At 35.9% G+C, this 25,599-nt stretch overlaps 1 protein-coding gene across 1 annotated transcript; it reads left to right on the top strand.

Moving 5' to 3' along the window:
* Positions 1–779: 779 nt before the first annotated feature.
* LOC126808845 (uncharacterized) lies at positions 780–22,324 on the top strand. Its single transcript, XM_050533871.2, has 8 exons — positions 780–905; positions 4,287–4,771; positions 5,596–5,991; positions 6,781–6,845; positions 7,046–7,108; positions 7,695–7,758; positions 11,300–11,341; positions 14,440–22,324. The coding sequence occupies exons 2-8, from the start codon at positions 4,477–4,479 to the stop codon at positions 19,713–19,715; spliced, it is 6,201 nt and encodes a 2,066-aa protein (XP_050389828.1). The 5' UTR covers positions 780–905; positions 4,287–4,476; the 3' UTR covers positions 19,716–22,324.
* The last annotated feature ends 3,275 nt before the right edge of the window (positions 22,325–25,599 follow it).

Raw genomic sequence — 25,599 nt, 5'->3', positions numbered from 1 at the left:
CAACAGTACGCTATGACAAATCGCCCAAAAATAAATGTAACGTCAAACCGGACTAATGAATTTAAAGCGGGTTTACATGCAGTGGGCTATGAGAGAAATATTGCCCCGACACCAACTGAATCTCAACGTTCAAGGGATTTCCGTCTATCCGGTGTGACAGTTTGAGATGGTTCCTGGTGTGTGATTACATATTACATATTATATATTAAACATAGGCTTACATTATTCAAGAGCTAAATCTGCCTATTGCAGGCCTTTCTGTAGGCGTGAAATGTTATCTAAATTATTAATTAGACATTAATTAACTTATCCAGACCATAATCAACTCTCGATGCCATCGCTATATAATAGTTCTCAATATAATAGTTAAAAACTAGATAATGTAAAGGGAATTTGTTGAAAATGTCAGTCAAATTGATCCACTCTGAACCGAGAATCTAGCGATTGAATTTTGGGCCTAGCCTAGATCATCATTACTAAACTCGGTACGATAAAAAACATAGTATCGATTATCCATTTCTTGATTTAATCATGAATGAGCGTAGATTATCAGATATGATCCTAATCCAGTAAATATCGCAGGCTAGCGATGACATCGAGGGTTGATTATGGTGTAATTAATATCTAATTAATAATTTAGAAAAGTTTTCAGGCCTAAAGAAAGACCTGCAATAGGCAGATTTAGCTCTTACATAATGTATGTTTCACAGAGGACTACGAAAGCGGCCTAGCGAATATTCACTGCTGATCAGTGTGAACTCGTGAACACGCCCTGCTTTTTGTTGGCTTGGTTGATTTCGGGGTTGTACATGTATTTAGTTACGAGAAATACATTGTGTGACATAACGACATATTTTGTGAGTATGTGGAATTTTAAAATCACAAGTTTTACATTTTAAGCCGCGGTAAGCTATTTTATTTTCGGTTACGTTTCTTTATCAAGATTGTTTTGTACCTAATTATGGTTCTTTTTGATTCCCAGAACGTTGAAATTGTCATCAAATTGTACCTGTAATATATCGTTTTAATCCTTTTGATTTACTTCCTATTAGATCTTTTTACCACGAGAGACACTCTACTTTCTTACTGAACACCTTATACCACTGCACATTTGGGGAGTTCATATAGCTAGCATTTTATTTATGTCACTGTTGTGTTTTACATTTCATCGGTTCTAATGTCTTTAGCTTTTTAAATCCGTAGTTTTATTTACAAGATTGACCCAGTTGGTATGCATAAATGTTTGCATTATAAAAAGGTTTTCTTAGAATTAGCTCACCAACCGTTGCTATTTATATTATTTGGGTAATACCTCATGCCTTTTAGAGTATGACGCCAGCTTACATGTTGCAATATGCTGATATCATATCGAGCAATCTAAGCGGGTAAACTACGATAATAATTAGTGCAATTTTTAATTTCTTACATTTTATAATTCATTTATACATTCTGAAAAATATAACAACTTTGAACAACATGTAACAACTTCGCACATTTGATCAACCCGATTTTTCAAGGCAGACGGGTTAAAGATACTTTCCCGTATATAATTAAAAATAATAATGGGTATCTTTCTGACAAAATACATTCGGTGCAAGGGGTCAAACAGGGATGTGTTCTTAGTCCCATGCTTTTCAATATATATATATATTAATTACTTGCAGGACTACTTCAAATATTCCACAAATCCCATTGATTCCCACACGTTAAATTATATTCCAATCTCCCATTCACATTTTGCTGACGACCTTGTAATGCTATCATTAACGGCAAATGGTCTCCAAAATAGCATAAATTATTTTAGAAAATAAAGTGCCGGAAACCCAATAACGCTTTGATCTGGAGCCACTCTGCTTTGTGCGACGGTTTTTGGGTATCGATCGTTGTTTTTCGGGAATGTAAATTTCTTATATTTGACAAATGGATACAAGATCAAAGTATTTAAAATCAGTTTAATAAATATTGTCTAGCGCCACTCTAGAATATTACTCTTCTGTATGCACGCCATTTTTTTTTTTCGGGCATCGCCAATGCTTGGTTCATCAATTTTTGGGGAGGGGGGATTTCTGGTGTCCAATGAACGTGTTTGCGGCCGTCTAATGGATTGGTAGATTGGATTTGCGTCCGTCTAATGTAAAATTTCCTTTCAATGGGTAGCCCCTGTTGTCAAAAGGTGGCCCGTTCTCGGATATTATTGACATACACTTCTTGTAACGTCCTCGGATATGAGTATTCGGTTGTTGGCGTTCACCATACACTAAGTCCCTATGAATTTGTCGGTATTTAAAAAAAAACATAATATGCTTCCTCGGTTGATCACATTAGTAAATGACTGTTCTATCATGATAGTGTACCATACATCAACTTTAAACGGTTATATTGTCTTTTTTCTCACGTGTGGTCAAAAGGGGGGGGGGGGACAAAAACCTGGTTATTTACAGGTTAAAGACCACGATAAGTGTCAAGTCCACAGTATGATAGTATAGAGCAGATGACCTCATTTGGCACCATGCGTGTCCATGATTAGGTGTAACTAGCATAGGGGCGCGATCGGTCGTATTTCCCCAATTATTTGCAATCTCCTGTGAATCCACATTTCTTTTATAAAAATTCAAGCGCATAAAATATATAAATTGGGGTATTATTTACATTTCTTCGAAATCCCTTGATGTAGTAGAGCTCAGAAATAACGAGCTCAGAAAGAGAGAGAGAGAGAGGAGGTAACTTCCACTCGACACAAACTAGGTCATTTCGGGACTAATTACATGGTTCAATTCTATTTCAATAATTCTCTTGCGCGTAGGGGTCTTTAGCAGTGGGAGGAAACCAGAGGACCCGGAGAAAACCCATGGTGTTGGACGGACGACCCTACTCCTTATCATGTACAAACGGGGAATCGAAACCACGCCAGTTGACTTAATGACAGACCATATGATACAAGGCGCACGCGCTAACTATTCGGCTATCCACCCCACCCCTAAAACAGACAAACACTACACACATATGTTAATTTTACTATACAAATGTCGAAATATGACAACACGTGAAGAAATAAGTATTAAGGACTATGAATTAAGAAATAAGAATTACGAACTGTGAATTAACAAATAAGAATAAAGAATGCTGAATACAGAGCTGTGTGGTCTTCCATAATTTTAAACCGAAGAAAACTACCTCATCTATTTTTTGTCACATAACTTTAACCACAGGAATCTGAAGTTCTATCCATATACATATATGCATACACCATTTCTGGTACGACATGGTGTATGCATATATATATACGGATGGATAGAAGGTCAGATTCCTGTGTTTTAATGAGGAAGAATTTGTATTACAGATTGTACTTGTCGTTAGTCACTGTCCATTTAAATAAAACGTTAAACCACATTTCATATAATTTCCACTGAAATAAAACGCCCTTGTTCTATTTAGGGAATCTTATAAACTCGCTACCGACAAAAGTACAAGACTAAAATGTATAGTTTGCACCGTCCAGCATGAGCCGAGGAAACCTGTCGAGTTTTCTCCATTTCCATTAAATTTATATATAGAATAATTAACTTAAAGATACATTATGGGGGATTAGGTAAAGGGCTGGCAGTTCTCACTATAATAGTTAAAAACTAGATAATGTAAAGGGAATTTGCTGAAAATTTCAGTAAAATTGATCCACTCTGAACCGAGAATTCAGCGATTGAATTTTGGGCCTAGCTTCGATCATCATTACTCAAGTCAGTACGATAAAAAAACATAGTCTCGATTATCCACTTTTTGATTTAATTATCAATGAGCGTTGAACAGCAGTTCGGATTCTAATCCAGTAAATATCGCAGGCTAGCGATGACATCGAGAGTTGGTTATGGTCTGGATAAGTAAATTAATGTCTAATTAATAATTTAGATAACATTTCAGGCCTAAAGCTGTTCCACCTCCCGGGTTTTCTCCGGGTCCTCCGGTTTCCTCCCACTGCTAAAGACCCCTACGCGCAAGCGAATTATTGAAATAAAATTAAACCATATGTTAGTCCCGAAATGACCTAGTTTTAGCTCTTGCATAATGTATGTTTAAAAAGTTACTTCCCTTGTTTATATATGGACTGATTTCAGCATGCCAGAGATATTACACCATAACTCAATGTTTACCTTAAACCGACAAATTTATATTGAATTTTCGGACGACTTAGCTGCCGTGGGCGTGTGTTTTGTTGCCTGGCAATCTATCTTATATAATATGTAACCTCCTTATATTTGTCATCTTTAAATGTTTTATTTTTTACTTTTCAGGTATAGAATGAAACGAAGAAAAAGAAAGGGTCAAACCAAACTATTTAAAACTGAAGTTAACATTGATTTTGAGAGAATAATGCACTATATTAGTTGAGAGAATAATTCTAATGCACTATACTTGTTGAGAGAATAATGCACTATACTTGTTGAGAGAATAATTAATGTGCATTTGAAAAACGCCAACAAAATGCCACGTGTAATTGGAAAACTTCCTGATGACCAATATGACAGGATAGTGGCTAATTCTACTGATCTTATAGACGACATTAAACATGACCCTGTTGGTCTTGCTCGTTCATTGTTTCAAAAACGTGTCTTCGATGAAGATGATCTAAAAATAATAAAGAAAGAAGGTAGTAAAACCGATGCTGCTGATGAATTGTTACATATTGTTCTAAACTCTGGTGACTCAGCTTATGGACAATTTATTGAGGCACTGAAAGAAAATGGCTATTCAAAAACTGCTAGACGATTAATATTAGGTTAGTTTTGATTTTATTGTTATAAAATTGAATTTTTAAAAATTAAATGTCAATTCACAACCAGTTCTGTTCAGACTTAAACCGTATTAGTTTATATAAATACCGTTAAAGATACGTTCCCAGAAAAATATTTATCGGGTGGTTATTTCCAATAAAAGTATGGCAAATTTGGTGTATATGGAGTGTATACAGGACAAAAATGTATGGGTTTCCCTAATGTCTGCTCGCGTGACGTCAAAGATTGCACGCGGAGATTGAGCGCGTGATGTACATGTTGATAAACTTTATGAAGAGTTAGACGTACAACACTTTCTGAGATAAATATCACGGAAAAAGACGTGGGCAGTGGATAATCCGAGAATTTAATTAGGCTTCGATATTTATGATAAATGGATAGCAATTAAAGACAACATCGTCTTGTGTATGCTAGGTTTTAATGGATTTTTATAACAGGGTATTCCCTCGCGTAAACATTGTTTTGAGAACGATTTATAGCAAAATTTTGATAAGATTAATTATTTTGAATATGTTTTTAGTCCAAATACATCATTAAATTACCCAGTTTGTACACGGGAACGTATCTGTAAAGTTTGTCATCTACAAAAAATTTCATATCACGACTTGCTTCATAGATGAAATATGACGACTTGTTGATATTGTTATAAAAAATTTTCATAGATGAAATATGACGACTTGTTGATAGTGTTATACAAATTTGATCATAGATGAAATATGACGACATATAGTAATAACATTATTACAACACCGGTCACCGTGACAGTTGTCAGTCTACAGGTAAAAAAAATATTTACGTTCAATTACAGACAAAGAATTAAAAGAAGTCCATGAACCAAAGGGTGGGAATCCCGAGGACAGATCCCGGGAGAGAGTGGTGGTTACAGAAAAGCTGCATATCAAAGTGGAAAAAGGGAGACCACCCGATGACATGTACAGCAAGATACGAGGCAATTATGATTTCCTCGCGGACGAAATTAAAAACGATTATAGGGATGTAATGTGTAGTTTGTTTAATTATAAAGCCATCAGTGAGGATGATGTGGAACAAATAAAGAGAGAAGAGATGAGTCAGGGTAGTAAAATAGCAGCCACCAGGGAAATGTTAGATATTCTTTTAAACCGCGGTGAAACGGGGTATAAGAAATTCCTTGAAGCACTTTATACAAATAAATGTTTTAATGCTGTATTCAGATTGGAACCAGGTTAGTTATAATTAATTAAAATTAGTCACGACTCTAAGAGTTTAAATCAGTCAGAGTATGTAATGACATTATTTAAGTGTGGTTTAATGTCACTCGTGTTGTTTCAATATATCACGCAATGTCTCAAGCTCAAGACCATTAAACAACTTAAAAATACAGACACTCGCACATGCTTTGCAATGAAATGCGTCACACGGGTCCAAAATTTAAACTAGTATAAATAATGTACGTTTTGCACATTGCCCGTACCATTATTTGAAATAATGATATGCCAACATCAAAGGATGACGTCACATCTGTATTTTAAGAATAATTAGTGGTACATGTACAATATATTTATTTAAAATACAGATGTGACGTCATCCTTTGATGTTTAATGTTACAAGATAAACCTGCGGAAAAGACAGAATATAGACATTGCAAAAAATAAAAAAAATATCAAATCCTTACGAAAAGGATGCATTACCACAAAAGTATTTATCGGGTGGTTTTTCCAATAAAAGTATGGCACATCTGGTATGGAAACGCCCAATTTTACTAGCAAAATACTTGATTCCAAGAAAATGCCAATGGGACGCGCATCTGCTCGAGCCATGGTGTTGAGTGCTTGGTATGTGCTGATTGAATGACTAGCGGTTGTGAGAGCAGTGAGAGACCTAAACAACTCTGTGATTGAAAGGCGGGAAAATAAGTTGGAATATTTGATACCCGTTTCGTGGTTGTGGTGTATTTTTTTTTTTATTTCTAGAGGTTTTTTTCAATATAAATTGTAATATGTTCTACTTTCAGGTTTTGGCAGAGATGGATCAGCCGAACCAGGTATGGCTACAGATAAATTATTGACATGGTTGCAGGTATGTATTGATTGGTATATTTCTATCACCGACCCCCATCCATTATATACCAAAACCTGGATTTTAAACATCATATAAATCATATCAAATATCCATCAATTCTGTTAACATGTAAATCTAATACAATTATATAGGTTTATAATTTACTTAATACAGATGTGTGGCCCGTCTGTCAATGTAAAACTATTTTATATTAACAGGGCAGCTTTCATAGATCAGCCGAACCAGGTATGGCTACAGATGAATTATTGACAGGGTCGCTGGTATGTATTGATTGGTATATTTCTATCACCGACCCTCATCCATTATATACCAAAACCTGGACTGTTAAACGTCATATAAATCATATTAAATATCCATCAACTCTGGGGGGGTTTGGATGGTCGAATGGTTAGCACGTGCGCGTTGTATCATATGGTCTGTCATTGAGTCAACTGGCGTGGTTTCGATCCCTGGTTGTACGTGACAAGGAGTAAGATCGCCTTTCCTACCTCGTGGGTTTTTTCTGGGTCCACCGATTTCCCTCCACTGCTAAAGACCTCTACGCGCAAACATATTATTGAAAAAAAAAATTGAACCATATGTTAGTCCCGAAATGACCTAGTTTGTGTCGAGTGGACGTTAAACCCCATTTCTCTCTCTTCAGATATATGATACAATATAATAGTAGTGGTCTCTCTCTCTCTCTCTCTCTCACTCTCTCTCTCTCTCTCAATTCTGTTAACATGTAAATCTACAGTTACATAGGTTCATATTTTACTTGATATATATGTGTGGTCAGTCCGTCAATGTAAAAGTGGTTGGTACCCAAGAACGCTTTTCGTTAATATAACTATTTTATATTAATAGGACTTTGATAGATCAACCCCGCCTTGGTTTAACGAGTTTTTGAAAGAGCATAAAGATTTATTTGGTAAGTAAATTAAATGTTTGTATTATTTTGCATGGCCAGATATTTTACTTTACTACTGGTGAATTCCCAATCCTAATGATGAGATCAACACACATTTTTTCTTTGTGTGGCTTTGTGTTGCCTACAGGCCGCAATTCTTAATGGGTCGTCTTGGAGCTTGGCATATGTATTCCTTATAGCCTAAGGACGGCAACTATCGATATTGGTCCATGTCCACCCCAAGTGCACAGCCACGTCTAATTTTTGTGTTTATCGTCTACAGGCTGCAATTCCAAATGGATCGTCTCGGAACTTTGCATATTTATTCCTTATACCGTAATGACAGCAACTGTTTATTTTGGTGAATGCCCCGACCAACTTCTTTGTTAATATTTAATCTGTAAATTTGGGAAAACGAACCCAACGCCTAACCTTCTTTCCCTTTAGTTTGATAACATTCGTAATATAAAAAAAATGGTTTAGTGAAAGCTGGATATTCCCCCTCCCCCACATCTGCTCGAGTCAAGGATGCAAATGGAGTTTTCTCCCTTAGACATCCTTGTCAAATTCATTAAAAACTGCACCATGATTAACCAAACAAGCTAACATTGTCTTTGATATATATATGTTACAGTCAATTTGTGTAACCAGTCATTTCATGTAATGACTAAAAGAATCAGTCATTACGTGAAATGCCTGTGAGCATCAGGCAATACGTGCAATGACTAAAAATTCCAGTCAATACACGAAATGACTAAAAATCATGGTCGGGGATTACGCGAAATGACTGAAGTGCTGTTAAACCTATAAAAATACACTGTAAACCATTTTTTGACGTCAAATCAAACGTTAAATCATACATTGCAGAAAAATATGCATATAGTTGTCAAATCTCATTTTATTTCAAAAATTCTGACTGGTTTATCTCTAAAGTCGCATGTTTTTGCATAACATACTGCTATGACAGCGGTTGAAGCATTTTGATTTTGATATTGTTTTTGAAACATTTGCATCTATTCGTCCCTTGAAACCTGCATCATTGATATTCTAGAGGGTTGGGCGTTGGGGGAGCTATTCCAATTTCTATAGGATGAAATTCTATAGTGTTCTACTTAATTTTGGGGGTCTGTAGGAAATAATGACCAGAAATATTTTGTAGTGCAAATCTCATAATTTTTTCTACAGATTTAAGCTATAGTGTTTTCTGTAGTAAATTCTATAGTTGTCTGTTTGTCTTTAATCAAGTTTTGTGAACAGACTGCACAGTTACTGAGTTAGTTGTCTCACTGTCTTCAGTTTCTTGTAAATACTTCTATGAAGTTGTTATACATGTACATTGAATTTGATTGGCCGAGAAAGTTCATCCAGATTTTCCGGCGTGGTTCTCCCTTGTCAGTGATGCAGGACGGAGGGGCTGACAAGGAAAGCTGTCTAGTCGTTCGGATGGGACGAACAACCGAGGTCCCGTGTACACATTGGCGTGCACGTAAAAGATCCCTTGGCAGTTGGAATTTGATATAAGAGTAGGCCGTAGTGCCGCTGTCCGGGCAAAATTTCCCTCATAGCACACTGTATGGCTTATGCCCGTCTTCATTAGCCCAGGTTAGGAGCAGAACAGTAGGACGTTAAACTCCATTTCATTTCAATTCATTTCACATTGAATTTGAATAATTAAAATTCAGCCATGAACAAACAGTCTTCTCTTGGATTAACTTAAATCAATCCGTTAGCTAACGGATAATGAAATTTAACGGATCGTTAACAAACGACACGTTAGCAAGATAATGATCCATTAGAGTTTAACGGACCATTAAAATAACTTACTTTGAGCAACCGGCGGATCAACTTGGCTAGCTGGAGGTGCAAAATCCTGACTGGTAGTTTGTGTGGTTGTTTGTGGAGGTCCGCTTCCATCGAAGTAATACCTTTATTGTCGTTCGTGTGTTCGTCTCTGGAGTTTAACGTCAACTTCCACCGGGGGTGATATCGTAGACAATCTTTATTGTCATGTGCAAGGGGCTTAAGAAGAAGTCTCTTGTGTGAAACCGCTTGGGGACAGTCATTTAAGGGAAGCCACAGATTAGAAACTCAATTAAAACAAGTATGACTATTAGTGGATGAAACAGAGCCACTGGGATGTGAAAACACCTGTTCATTAACACCTGACTTTTTATCCGATTTTGATGAAACTTAAAACATATCTTTAAATCACACGGATCTCAGTTCTTTTGATATTTAAAAATTTCAGACCATAACTTTCAAAATCGGATAACCAGCGGCTGCCAGGCAGGATACGCCCACATTTTCCAAAGGATGGATAGAGAACAAGCCAAAAACAAACGCGTTTTTTTTGTACAATCGGGAGCAATAATCCAGAAAGTTATGGCCTGAAATGTGCAAATATCGAAAGGGACCGAGATCTTTGGGATATAAAGATATGTTTTAATATGTATTACACACTTCTACACAATTTGCGTACAAAGAGCGGACATTTTGTCGGGCAGTTTCATCTCACTTTTCCAGAAATTCGAATTTAGCCTTATTTATTGTTGGATGGTGATGTATTTAAATGGTTTTTAAAATCGGAAAAAATTGCGACCTCTAGAGAATCTGCAAGCTAAAAATGCGATTTTTTTCGAATAATCAGGGGCCATAATCCAAAAAGTGAAGTTCGGTATCCGCGATTTTTAAAAGGAATCAAGATCTTAGTGTGTAATGGTGATATATTCACACGTTTTTTTTTTAAATCGGATAAAAATTGTGACCTCTACAGGGGCCACAAGCTAAAAACGTGATTTTTGGTTCAATCAAGGGCCATAATTCAGGAAGTTACGATCCGATATGCGCGAATATCAAAAGTAACCAATATTTTTGGGTTATAAACATGTATTACATGTTTCCTCGTGGGTTTTCTTCAGGTCCTCCGGTTTCCTCCCACTGCTAACCCCTACGCGCAAGCGAATTATTAAAATAAAATTGAACCATATGTTAGTCCCGAAATGACCTAGTTTGTGTCGAGTGGACGTTAAACCCCATATCTCTCTCTCTCTCTCTCTCTCTCTCTCTCTCGCAGTTTTGGCCCGATTTTCACAAAATCCTGACCTCTAGAGGATATACAAGCTAAAAACGAGGGGCTGCCATTTTGTCTGGCAGTTTTGGTCCAATTTTCATGAAATTCAAACTCAGACAAAATTACAGTGTAACGGTGATATATCCAAACGTTTTTTTTAATCGGATAATAATTGTGACCTCTATAACCTTTAAAATGAACAGATGTGTCCATCAGACAATGACAACATTGTCCTTTTATGTGTTAGGCCTACACATATTGCCTGATTTGCAAAATCTGCAATCAGGCATTAAGTGTAAAAAGAAGGTAGGAATTTTAGTCATTTCGTGTAATGTCTGGATTTTTCAGTCATTACACGTATTGCAGGTGCTCACAGGCTCTTCGCGAAATGACTGATTTGTTTAGTCATTACGTGAAATGACCGATTACACAGGTTGACTGTAACATATATACGTGTATATAGTGAATGTTTAATATTTACATCTATGTCAGGTAAAAAGAGCGTGGATAGTTCACGATTGAGGACAATGAAAGGTAGGTTTTTACATGTAGACAGTACGCCCACAATTTCATCTGGTATATTGTCGTCGCCCTTGTCCGTCCGTCCGTCCACAATTTGTTTGTGGACACTCTAGAGGTCACAATTCTTATCCATATGGCCACCCCTCGTATAACGCAAATGGTGTAAATATGTGGTATATCAAGGTTGTAGACCCTCTAGAGGCCACAATTTTGTTCCGATATTGATCCAACCTTAAATGTATGCTTATATCACAAAGATCTTGGTTCCTGTCGATATTCGCGCACATCGGATCGTAACTTACTGAATTATGGCCCTTGATCCTATGAAAAATCGCGTTTTAAGCCTGTGGTCCGTCTAGAGGTAACAGTTTTTATCCAATTTAAAAAAAAAAACGTTTAAGTATATCACCGTTACACCCTAATGATGGTTGAGTTCCAATTTCGTGAAAATCGGACCAAAACTGCCGGACAAAATGGCCGCCTCTCGTATTCTAAGAGTGTAAAAATATGGTATATCAAGGTTGTGGACCCTCTAGAGGTCACAATATTAATTCGATTTGGATGAAACTTAAAATGCATGTTTATAACCCCAAGATCTTGGTTCCTTTCGATATTCCCGCATATCGGATCGTAACTTGCTGAATTATGGCCCCTGATTGTACGAAAAATCGCGTTTTTAGCTTGTGGTCCCTATAGAGGTCATAATTTTTATCCGATTTTAAAAAAAACGTATTATTATAACACCGTTACACCGTAGTGTTGGTTGAGTTCAAATTTTGTGAAAATCTGAAGAAAACTGCCAGACAAAATGGTCGCCCCTCCACGCAAATAGTGTAAACATCTGGTATATCAAGCGTTTTGTTTAGCTTGTTCTCTATCCATCTCTTGCAAAATGTGGGCGTATCCTGCCTGACAGCCGCTGGTTACTTTCTAGAATACGATCTCTTTATCATCCGTCTGTCTGACTGTCTGTCTGTCTGCCCGTCACACTTTTTGGGACACAATAACTCTCTTTCTAATTGAGCTAGAATGTTAAAACTTGGTATAGGTGTTTATTAGATCAATGCTTCGAAGATGAGCATTTTCTGCTTAGGGTAAGCAGAGATAAGGAATGTGATTGGTTTATGCTTTGGGACACGATAACTTTAGTTCTAATTAAGTGAGAGTGATGAAACTTGGTGTATAGTTTCATTAATCAATTAATACCTTGACTAAGTTCGATAATGAGCATTTTCTGCTCAGGGTAAGCAGAGCGATGAGCAATTTGATTGGTCGAGACTTTGTAACACACTTACTCTAATTCGAATTGAGTTAGAATGTTCACACTTGGCGTAGGTGTCTATTAGGTGAATGCCTTGATGGAGTTCGAAGATGAGAATTTTCTGCTTAGGGTACGCCGAGATAAGCAATTTTCTTGGTTGATGCTTTGGGACACGATAACTTTAGTTATAATTAAGTGAGGGTGCGGACACTTGGTGTATAGCTTTATTACATCAATATATTGACTAAGTTCGATGATGAACATTTTCCGCTGAGGATAAGCAGAGCGATAAGCAATTTGATTTGTCAAGACTTTGGAACACAATAACTCTCCTTCTAATTGCGCTAGAATGTTCAAACTTGGTGTAGGCGTTCATTAGTTGAATGCCTGGATGGAGTTCTATGATGAATATTGTCTGCTTACGGTAAGCAGAGATAAGCAATCTGATTGGTTGATGCTTTGGGTCACGATAACTTTAGTTTTAATTAAGTGAGAGTGTTGAAACGCCGAGTATAGATTCATTATATCATTACCTTGACTACGTTCGATGTTAAGAATTTTCTGCTTAGGCTAAGGCGCGATAAGCAATTTGATTGGTCAAGACTTTTGAACATAACAACTCTGCTTTTAATTGAGTTAGAATGTTTAAACTTGTTGTAGATGTTCATTAGGTGTATGTCTTGACTAAGTTCAATGATTAACATTTCGAGCTGAAGCTAAGCAGAGCTAATCAATTTCATTGGCCGATGCTTTGGGACAAGATAATCTTGATTCTATCTGATAGAGAGTGGTGAAACTTAGTGTATAGTTGATAATCTGTGCGATTAATTAATGTGTCATCTATTTATTTTGGGATTTCGGCGGGGGACATCAGCCTCACTGTTGGCTTGTGTTAAATGCACTGTCAAGGAAGGAACACTATTGCGTATTCTAATAGAAATTTCGAAACTTCCATTTCTTCAACATACCAAGTTTGACATGTCTTTCATGTATATAGCTGATTACATTTATGAGCATTGGCCGAGAAAGTTCATCGGGATTTTCCGACGTGCTTTCCCCTTGTCAGTGATGCAGGACGGAGGGCGTAACAAGGACAGCTATCTAGTCATTCGTATGAACGAAAAATCGAGGTCCCGTGTATACATTGGCGTGCACGTACAAGATCCCTTAGCAGTTGGAATTCGACATAACAGTAGGCGATAGTGCCGCTGCCCGGGCAAAATTTCCATCATAGCCCACTGTATGGCGTATGCCCGTCTTCATTAGCCCAGTATCATAGCAGAACAGTAGGACGTTAAACCCCATTTCATTTCACATTTTGCGCAATGATACAATTAAATAATATCTATCTGTTCCTTAAAATTAAATTTTAACGGTTTCCTTCAAGATATTTTCCTTCAATGTGACGACATTTATATTTTATGTATTAGAAAAATAAATATTTCTTATTTAGTGTAAACGTAAAACGAGTAAAAGGCGCCATTCTGCCTGGACCAGTGACGTCTTATGTAAACAATGCACGCGCCATTGAGCCAATGATTGACGACCCGTGATGTGATGTCACATGTTAAAAACATTTCGCTATACCTCTGTCAAACAGATTGGTTTGTCTTGTGTAATCTTTTGTGTGTGGTCCAGTCCCCCTGCACTCAACCTTTTTTTTTTTTTTTTTAAATTGTTTAAAGCATGAGAAAACGATAATCAACTTTCCGCGAGCCCGTTTATTTTATGCCCCCTTAGCCGAACACTTGGTCAATGTTATAGAGGCCACTGTATTTGAAAGCTCTTTTTCACATTTGTTGTGAACTGTTGTATACCTCATAATTTCATGTTAAATGTTTCTCTTCAGACAAAGCACTCACCACCCTTGAAGATGTTAATGAAAAAGAATATGTAAAGACTCGTGCTCTTGGTGAAGGTTTGAAGATACTCAGGAGTCATCACATCCTAGGAATAATAGGAGCTGCTGGAGATGGTAAAACGACGCTATCAATGATGATAGCAAATCAATTCATTGAAGAACATCCAGAATATAAACCATTGTTGATTAATGACCTTGATGATTTAAAGGAAGTGAACTTTGAAGATGATAAGTATCTTTATATCATCGATGACATGTATGGTAGATTTAATAAATTACAGGCACGTATTGATAAATGGCCCACTCATTTAGGTAATCTTCGAATTAATAAAGAAAGAGGCAATTTAGTTATCATTTATATAATGAGAGATTATATTTACCGTTCTTCTAAATATCAGTTAGACAAATATGATTTATTTGTGGATGATATTGCAAAGACAACTCAAATATTTCTTCATAAAAGCAAATTATCATTAAGCGATGAAGAAAAGGGCCGTATTTTAGATTTTTATGGAGTTACTTCTTATAAGATAATTTCCAAAATTATTGACTGCTTCGGTTTTCCATCAATTGTTAGTTTATGTGGCAAGTTAATGAATGATAAATTACCGGAGGGTTTAATAAGTTCGCATGATTTTCTTCTTTTGGAATTAGAAACGTTTTGGGAGGAAAATGAATATATATATGCTACATTACTGCTAGTATTTTGTTTGCATACTGTTTCAGAAAAAGACCTTAAACAAAGATCTTCCGAGAGAGTTGAGTCAGTAATTTCGACAGTTTGTAAAGTAGTATGCAAAGAATTTGAACTGAAAGTTGCTAAGCGTAAACTCAATGAACTTTCAGATACATTCATCAAATACATTGAAGAAAATTATATGAAAATATTTTCATTGCGAGACTTTGTTGAGGCTCCATTTTTACACCATCTTTCTGATAAATGTATGGAAATGGCTTTACAATACTGTTCTTTTGAACTATTGATGGCATTGGTTAGAACAAACCACCAAGAAGAGCGATGCATTTTAATCCGTGACATTCATTACGATGACCTTTTAATGCGATGTATTAAAGAATTACATGATCAGAATGCTGATATCGTCAGCCATCCTGCTTTCATTGACTATAAATTTTTATCACGTTTTCTTGGTATGGATGGTATAGCCAATTTATTGCACGACACACAATGTATAAATTTGGGAGATATTCGTGATATACAAGAAAGTGGCAATTTTCTTCATTACATCACACTTCATGGAGACATGAGATGTCTCGAAGCAGCACTCTCTTATTTTCATAATCAGCTTCCCGAATTAGTTGAGGAAAAAACAGATATGGGATGGGATATCATCGGTCTCGCTGCTGTTTCGATGCATGACCCAATCGAAAAAATTAATCTTTTAAAAGAAAAGAAAATCGGAGATTGTTTGGCCTTACCACATTTAGCGGTTTACTCAGATAAATTCGACATTGTCGAATATATCAGTAATTTTAAAAACTTCGACAAAAGCAAGCGGGATACTAAGTCAAGAACAATTCTTCACAATGCTTGTAATTCAAATCATGACAATCGTCAAATAATTAACTTTTTGATAGGCAAAGCATTTGATGTAAATGCTAGAGATGAAAGTGGCAGTACGCCACTTCACCTGGCTGTTGCGAGAGGCAAACCACAGACTGTATCAATTTTAATTAGCAAAGGCGCGGAAGTTAATGTGAAGGATAATATAGGCAGATTACCAATTCATAATATTAGCAGCTTATTTGGTGGTAGAACCGATGTTCTAAATCAGTTAATCCAAGCGGGGTCACTATTACACGAGGCTGATAACCTCGGCCGAATCCCATTACTAGAAGTAATAGCTAATGTTGACAGAAAGTGTTTCGAATTACTAATTAACAGGCTGCCATCTCTTGATACCCTGAACAAGCATATCCATAGCATACTTCTTGAATCAACACAGTTAATGAATGACTCCATGTTTAGATCTATTTTAAATACTATAAATGAAATACATATTAATAATTTGGTTGGGAATATTTTATTCAATTGCTGTTCTTCTGTTGATAAGATGAGAATTTTACACAATAAAGGCGTGGATTTTAATGTAGTAGATGACAATAGTCTTAGTGTTCTCCACCTCAGTTGTAGATTAGGTTCCATTGACACAGTCCGTTATTTGGTGAATGAAATAGGATTAAACATAACTCAAAAAGACGATGATGGCCGCACTCCTGTATTTTATTCTGTGGTGTCGGATATCGATCCTGTCAAAAAACTCAAGTTCTTTTTGTCAGAAGGGTGTAGCTTGCATGTTGTTGATGATGAAAACCGTGGTTTACTTCACTTTAGTTGTAATTTAGGTACACCTCAGACTGTGGAATATCTTATAAATGAAGTCGGGCTGGGTGTCAACCATAAAGACAATAATGGTCGGACACCAGCTACGTACTGTTCTATGTCTAACAGAAATTCTATCAGTAAACTCAAATTCTTGTCTTCAAAAGGGGCAAGTTTACACACTGTAGATAACAATAATAATAGTTTACTGCATGTTAGTTGTCACTGGGGTACTGTTGAAACTGTTGAATACCTGGTGAATGAAATAGGGCTGGATGTCAACCATAAAGACATTAATGGTTTGACACCAGCAATGGAATGTTCTATTTCTAACATAAATCCTATCAGTAAACTCAAATTCTTGTCTTCAAAAGGGGCAAGTTTACTCACTGTAAATAACAATAATATGGGTTTACTGCAGGTTAGTTGTCAAGGGGGTACCATTGGAACTGTTAAATATCTGGTGAATGAAATAGGGCTGGATGTCAACTATAAAGACAATAGTGGTTGGACAACAGCTATGGACTGTTCTATTTCTGACATAAATCCTATCAGTAAACTCAAATTCTTGTCTTTAAAAGGGGCAAGTTTACACGCTGTAGATAACAATAATAAGAGTTTACTGCATGTTAGTTGTCTAGACGGTACTGTTGAAACTGTTGAATACCTGGTGAATGAAATCGGACTGGATGTCAACCACGAAAACAATAAAGGTAAAACACCGGCTATGTTCTGTTCTATGTCTAACATAAATTCTATCAAGAAACTCAAAATCCTGTCTGCAAAGGGGGTAAGTTTTCGTGTAGTAGACAACAATAACAACAGTTTACTGCATTTTAGTTCTGCTTGTGGTACTACTGAAACTATTGAATACCTGGTGAATGAAATCGGGCTTGGTGTCAACCATAAAAGCAGTAGAGGCTGGACACCGGCTATGGAATGTTCTATTTCTAAAGTAAACCCTATCAGTAAACTCAAATTCTTGTCTTCAAAAGGGGCAAGTTTACACACTGTAGATAACAATAATAATAGTTTACTGCATGTTAGTTGTCACTGGGGTACTGTTGAAACTGTTGAATATCTAGTGAATGAAATAGGGCTGGATGTCAACCATAAAGACATTAATGGTTTGACACCAGCAATGGAATGTTCTATTTCTAATATAAATCCTATCAGTAAACTCAAATTCTTGTCTTCAAAAGGGGCAAGTTTACACACTGTAAATAACAATAATATGAGTTTACTACAGGTTAGTTGTCAACGGGGTACCATTGGAACTGTTGAATATCTGGTGAATGAAATAGGGCTGGATGTCAACCATAAAGACAATAATGGTTTGACACCAGTAATGGGATGTTCTATTTCTAAAATAAATCCTATTAGTAAACTCAAACTCTTGTCTTCAAAAGGGGCAAGTTTACACACTGTAAATAACATTAATATGAGTTTACTGCAGGTTAGTTGTCAAGGGGGTACCATTGGAACTGTTGAATATCTAGTGAATGAAATAGGGCTGGATGTCAACCATGAAGACATTAATGGTTGGACACCGGCCATGGACTGTTCTATTTCTAACATAAATTCTATCATGAAACTCAAATTCTTGTCTTCAAAGGGTGTAAGTTTACATGCTGTGGAAAGCAATAATATGAGTTTACTGCATGTTAGTTGTCTAGGCGGTACTGTTGAAACTGTTGAATATCTGGTGAATGACATCAGACTGGATGTAAACCATAAAGACAATAATGGTTTGACACCAGCTATCAACTGTTCTATGTCTAAGATAAATTCTATCATGAAACTCAAATTCTTGTCTTCAAAAGGGGCAAGTTTACACGCTGTGGAAAGCAATAATAGTAGTTTACTGCATGTTAGTTGTCTAGGCGGTACTGTTGAAACTGTTGAATATCTGGTGAATGAAATCGGGCTGGATATCAACCATAAAAACAATAATGGTTGGACACCAGCTATGTACTGTTCTGTTTCTAACATCAATCCTATCATGAAACTCAAATTCTTGTCTTCAAAAGGGGTAAGTTTACATGCCGTAGATAACGATAATATGAGTTTACTGAATGCTAGTTGTCTAGAGGGTAATACTGAAACTGTTGAATATCTGGTGAATGAAATAGGGCTGGATATCAACCATAAAAACAATAATGGTTGGACACCAGCTATGTACTGTTCTGTTTCTAACATCAATCCTATCATGAAACTCAAATTCTTGTCTTCAAAAGGGGTAAGTTTACATGCCGTAGATAACGATAATATGAGTTTACTGAATGCTAGTTGTCTAGAGGGTAATACTGAAACTGTTGAATATCTGGTGAATGAAATAGGGCTGGATATCAACCATAAAAACAATAATGGTTGGACACCAGCTATCTGCTGTTCTATCTCTACGATAAATTCTATCATGAAACTCAAATTCTTGTCTTCAAAAGGGGTAAGTTTACATGCCGTAGATAACAATAATACGAGTTTACTGCATGTTAGTTGTAAAGAGGGTACTATTGAAACTGTGGAATATCTAGTGAATGAAGTAGGGCTAGATGTCAATCAGTCACATGACAATGATATCCCATTATTATTATTTTGTTTCGACTCAGAGATTCAACAGATGGAAAAGGTCAGTTTTCTGATTTCAAAGGGTGCTATGATAATAATTTGTCGACCATATAAAGATTTCTTTATGGATGATGGCGACTCTGATAAATGTAGTTTTCCTCTACATCACAGCTGTTACCTGGGTACACTAGACACAGTAAAAGTTTTAGTCAATGATGCAGGATACGATGTAAATTATACTGACGATGACAATATGACAGCTTTACTCTGGTGTTTTAAAACAAAGATTCAACAACAAGAAAAGATTAGGTTCCTTATCTTTAAAGGCGCAAAGATTACAATATGTCAACCTTGAAAAAACTTTTCCTGTAATATCCTGTAAGAAAATAGTCAGAACAAATATTTGGACAAGACCTTAACGCAGAAATTTGAACTAGGTTGTCGACCTTAGGTTGTACAGTTGGGTGTTTGAAATAACGCGGGTTCCTCTTAATTCGTAAGTGAACACAGACATGTCACATGAACAATAAAAAGCACCAGAATGACGTCAGATTCGAGATCGTATTAAATATCTTAATTTTAGAATATATAAAAATAACCACTACACCAATATTATAGTCGTATCAGGTGTAGCTATGGTTTTGACAATCGTGTACGAGAGAGAGAGAGAGGGGGGATCTTGTACAAAGTTCCACAAATGACTAGACAGCTGTCCTTGTCAGGCCCTCCGTCCTGCATCACTGACAAGGGGAAACCACGCCGGAAAATCTGGATGAACTTTCTCGGCCAATGCAGGGATCGAACACCCGACCTCCAGGCTAGCGTTACTACATGTAAGTTCTATAGAGTTGTATAGTATAGTTACTACATGTAAGTTCTATAGAGTTGTATAGTACAGTTACTACATGTAAGTTCTATAGTGTTGTATAATACAGTTACTACATGTAAGTTCTATAGAGTTGTATAATACAGTTACTACATGTAAGTTCTATAGAGTTGTATAATTCACTTACTACATGTAAGTTCTATAGAGTTGTATAGTTACTACATGTAAGTTCTATAGAGTTGTATAGTTCAGTTACTACATATAAGTTCTATAGAGTTGTATATTACAGTTACTACATGTTAATACATGTATAATACAGTTACTGTTAGTTCTATAGTGTTGTATAATACATGTAAGTTGTATAGTTTTGTATAGTACATTTACTGTTAGTTCTAGTTGACTTATCAGGAAGTTCTCACATGACGGCCGAGTGATATGACGATATAATAGTAAGAAAATAAAATCCTGTGGCCTGCTTGCATACTCGATTTCTAGTGTATTGGTTGTGAATAACGTAGATAACTACCATCCAGTATCCGAGCATCACGAAAACAATATATTTATCAATAAATATAATCTCTCATTCTATGTCATAATCTAAGGTTCTCTGTTACACAAATATCTTAATCTCCATTTCTGTCACCCTATCGGTATTATTTCATCTTCTCATATTATTATGTTTCCATCAAACAGTCATTTCTTCCTCTGTTTATTTCATCTCTTAATAGTATCATGTATTTTGTTAAACCAGTCATTTCATCTCTTAATATAGTATCATGTGTTTTGTTTAAACAGTCATTTTATCTCTTAATATAGAATCACGTATTTCTATAGATGAGTCATTCCCTCATATGTATATTTATCATTTAATATAGTATCATGTATTTTGTTTAAACAGCCTTTTTATCTCTTAATTTAGAATCATGTATTCATCTGTAAATTTATCACTTAATATATATAGTATCATGTATTTTGTTTAACCGGTCTTATTATCTCTTAATATAGTATTGTGTATTTCTATCGATGAGCCATTCCCTCATCTGTATATTTGTCTCTTAATATAATATTGTGTAATGTTTTGTTTAAACAGCCTTTTCATTTCTTAATATAGGACCACGTGTCTTGTTTAACCAGTCATTTCATCTCTAAATATAGTATAATGTACTTTGTTTAACCAGCCATATTATCTCTTAATACATGTCTTGTTATAGTTTTTTTTACAAGGGATTCATATTGCACTTAAATAATGCAGTGAGACTTTCGTGTATTTTATCATATTATATCTATGAATAGTAACACTACTAATATATCAATGAATAGTTACACAATTAATATATATCATATATCTATGAATAGTAACACTACTATTATATTGTATCATATATCTGAAGAGAAAGAAATGGATTTAACGTCCACTCGACACAGACTAGGTCATTTCGGGACAAACACATTGTTCAATTTCATTAACAGTGGGGTGAAACCGGAGGACCCGGAGAAAACCCACATGGTTGGACAGGCGACCCTGCTCCTTGTCACGTACAACCGGGGAATCGAAACCACGCCAGTTGACTCAATGACAGAGCTTATGATACAGCATGCACGCGCTAAGCGCTAACCATTCAGCCATCCACCCCCACCCACCCTGCCATATATCTAAAGAATAGCCTCACTGTTAATATATTGTATCATAAATACAAATTCAAAAATAGTCATAATTAAATATGTTGTATTGTATATTCCAAGAACTATCATCCATAAATTATACCGTTTTCCACATCCATAGATTGTTTAACAATAAAATATATTTTTATTGTATATTCCAAGAATTGTCATCCATTAATTATACTGTTTTCCACGTCCATAGATTGTTTAACAATAAAATATATTTTATTATACCAAATTCATAGATTTTCAAACAATAAAATATATTTTATTATGCCACATCCATAGCGTGTTAATTTTTCTTGGTGTTCTAAATCATTCAAATATCGACCATCCGATGATCTAGAGGGTTGATTATAGGCTTGACATGTGAATAAATATCTAAATAATACTTTATATAACATTTGAGACGAAAAGAAAGCCCTGCAATATAGGAACAACGAATGGAAAATGATCTCTGGATAGATTAAGGTAATTAATGGGCCATTGCTACTTTTTGACTTTTAAGTCAAGGAACGTATAGTGTTTTTAATAAAATGTTTCCTTTAATTTTGCGTTTTGTTATGTCATTTACTTTCGGTTTACAAAACGGGAAATTTTGAAACATGTCTGTTGTCGATCAGCGAATGTTCTTCTTGGATGTCATAGTTCGCATGCATACAAGATACGCCCACGTTTTGCAAGATATAGATTGGGAAAAGGGAGTGCATCACACATTTGTAAATAAAAGTCGGGTGATGATACGCACCAAAATCGAACTGATTTGTAAAGTTTCATCTGAATCGGACAAAGTTGTAGTTCCTGGAGGGCCACCAAACTTCATACATATTTCACATTTTCCGTAAAATGCATATCTAGTTAACATTGATCGTTAGATGTACGTCAGAAAATGACGTAAATATAGCGTAAAAATGACGTAAAGTTTACGTTGGATTACCGTCATTTCCTGACGTAAAATTATCGTTAAAAAGATGAGCAAAATGATGGTAAACTGATTGACCATTTTTACGTAAACTTTACGTAAATTTAACATCATGTTGTTATGAGGGTAGTCTATAGCCTATAAGAATGGAGGGTCTGATTGGTCTGATGCGTACCAAAATCGAACTTACCAAGAAATGTCATTATAATCGGACAAAAATTGTCACCTCTGGAGGATCCACAAACTTTCTACATATTTCACATTTTGCACACAAGGCCGGGGGCACACCTGCAGACTACAAATTTAAGTTTCATCTAATTCGGACAATAATTGTGGCATCTGGAGGGTACACAACCTTTGTAATAAATGCCAGTCGACAAACCTCAGCAGATTCCAGGGCCCTTATTCACGAAAACTTAAAGCGAGAATTTCAAATTTTCTAAGAAAGTCAAAACATAATTATTTCTATGTCTTTTGCTCAATAGGTTATCAAATCACTATTATACGATCATGGGCATTATTTCCCACCCTTAAAAATGTATGACACAGGAAATAACAACACAATTACCTCCCCTGTTTTGCTATTGACAACATGGGGCAGCCATTTTCCAACGTTGGAATTTGAAGTTAAAAATGATATTTTTGCCAATTTCTCAGCTGACAATAGCGAATTATAGGATTAATAGGATTATTCTTTAACAAGGTAGGACTGTTTATGGATACCATCTATTTTAAGGCTTTATTTTAATACATTTTAAAAATATAACTTGAAAATTTGCAATTTCCGCTTTAAACTAAGATAAAATCGAAATTTTAAGAAATACTGCAATTCGATTGGCTGACCAGTAAATCAATTTGCATATATCCAATGAAGTTGCAGTATTTCTTAAAATTTCGATTTGATCTTAGTTTAAGTTTTCGTGAATAAGGGCCCAGTACCCTACATCTAGCCTACTTCAAGTTCCCGGATTACGAACCGCGTTGCCCATGACGACGCCTTTGAAGAATGGTTTATCATACAAATATTTCAAAGTCTGAAGCTGTTTTTCTTTCAAGTTTATCCTATTTTCTTCAAACAAGGACAACTTTGCACCGAAAATTCTACACACGCTTCGAACGACGCAATTTTAATAACTTCTTTTTAAAAGTGGCAAGTTTTCCTAATAAGTAAACCGGTGCCGCATCGCAACTGTATAGGCGTAGGTACGTATAGTTATTAGCACACTTTCCGAGGTGTATCGGTGAATATCAGGACACTTTTGGTCGAGGGGCCCAGCCGAGGCGGCTCCCGACCAAAACTGTCCTGATATTCACAGATACACCGAGGAAAGGTACTAATAAGTTACTTACATCACATTTCTATCGAGTATTGTGAAGCAAAATGTGAAAAATAGTATTTATTATCGAGTCGTTTCAACGGAAAAGTGACAAATACTTTCTGTTATTTCATTATTTATACCTTTCTGAGCCTCACGTTACATTTCATGGTAGAATGATTTCGCAGTGGAGAGACGACCTGAGTAGTATTTACACGTGCGTCTTGCTATGATACAATCACGTGTTTGTTTAGACCACATCGTCAAAACAATGTCTATGGCGTAGAGGACTGCGATATTATTAAATGTAGTGTAAAGGAAATGCGAAACGTGGGTCATTCCTGGTGAAAGTATGCATCTGCGGATGGTTCTTCCGTTGAAATTTATTTGTAATAAAGTTTATGACTTTCTAGGCATTTTTTTTTCATCCTGCTTATTTTCAATGCCTGTGAAGTGTCCAGCAAGAGAACTGCCTTCTATAATCACAATTAATTAAAATAATTATTCAATATTCTAATTTATATATTTTGCATATTAATATAAATCAAACCAAATTATGAAATAGATGCCAATTGGTATGTATAATAATTGATTTTTGTAATATGTTGTTATGTTAATTTACTGTCATTGTATATGTTTTTGAACTGCCATGTAGTTCCCCCCATTATCTTTTGTTACTATGATTTTGACTAGTTGTTTCATGTACATCGGTTAGAGCCTCGTTATCAATTGCGATCTGGGTCGGACTAAACGTCCGCTACTTATTGCTTGATAGATATCTAAAACGGTATAAAAGTATCCGTGTATCAGAAATGATCAGTACTCTTTCTGTACATTTCTGATACACGGATACTTTTAAGCATGTATTGCAATTAAACAGGACAGTTTTATCAAAGGTTGTCAGTGGCAACGAGTAGAAGTGGGATGTAAATATCACTTGCCGAGGTAGAGTAACGGAATCTGCCGAGGTTTGCCGAGCGTATTACATAAAATAAAACCAAGTACGAACAATCCAAACCATAAGACAGAATTCGAAGTCCTAAAAAACGTTATAGGCAAAATAGTGTATTCAAGCTAAAAAGTGTAATCAGCAAATGGACTGCTCCTCGTGTACAAAATACACATGCTTTACAATAATTGCGAAAAGCTGAGCGGCCATTTTGATGTGCGCGTGAAATCACAAGTTCTGTCATTGAATCAAATGGCGTGGCATCGATTCCCCGCTTGAATGTGACATTAAGACGTAGGGTCGTCCGGTTTCATCCAACTGCAAAAGACACCTACGCGCAGGCTAATTAATGAAATAAAATTGAACCATATGTTAGATCCACAATGACCTTATTTGTGTCGAATGGACGTGCAAGTCCATTTCTCTCTCTCTCGCCATTTTGACGGGAAGTGATATATTTGAACGGTTTTAAAATCAACTAAAAGTTGTGACATTAGAGGGTCCACAGGCTAAAAATGTGACATTTCGTACAATGATCGGGATTATAAATCCAGGAGGGTACGG

Source organism: Patella vulgata, chromosome 1, assembly GCF_932274485.2.
Source record: "Patella vulgata chromosome 1, xgPatVulg1.2, whole genome shotgun sequence".
Lineage (NCBI taxonomy): Eukaryota > Metazoa > Mollusca > Gastropoda > Patellidae > Patella > Patella vulgata.
Note: the sequence above shows the minus strand (reverse complement) of the source record. Positions and strands in the feature narration are given on the sequence as shown.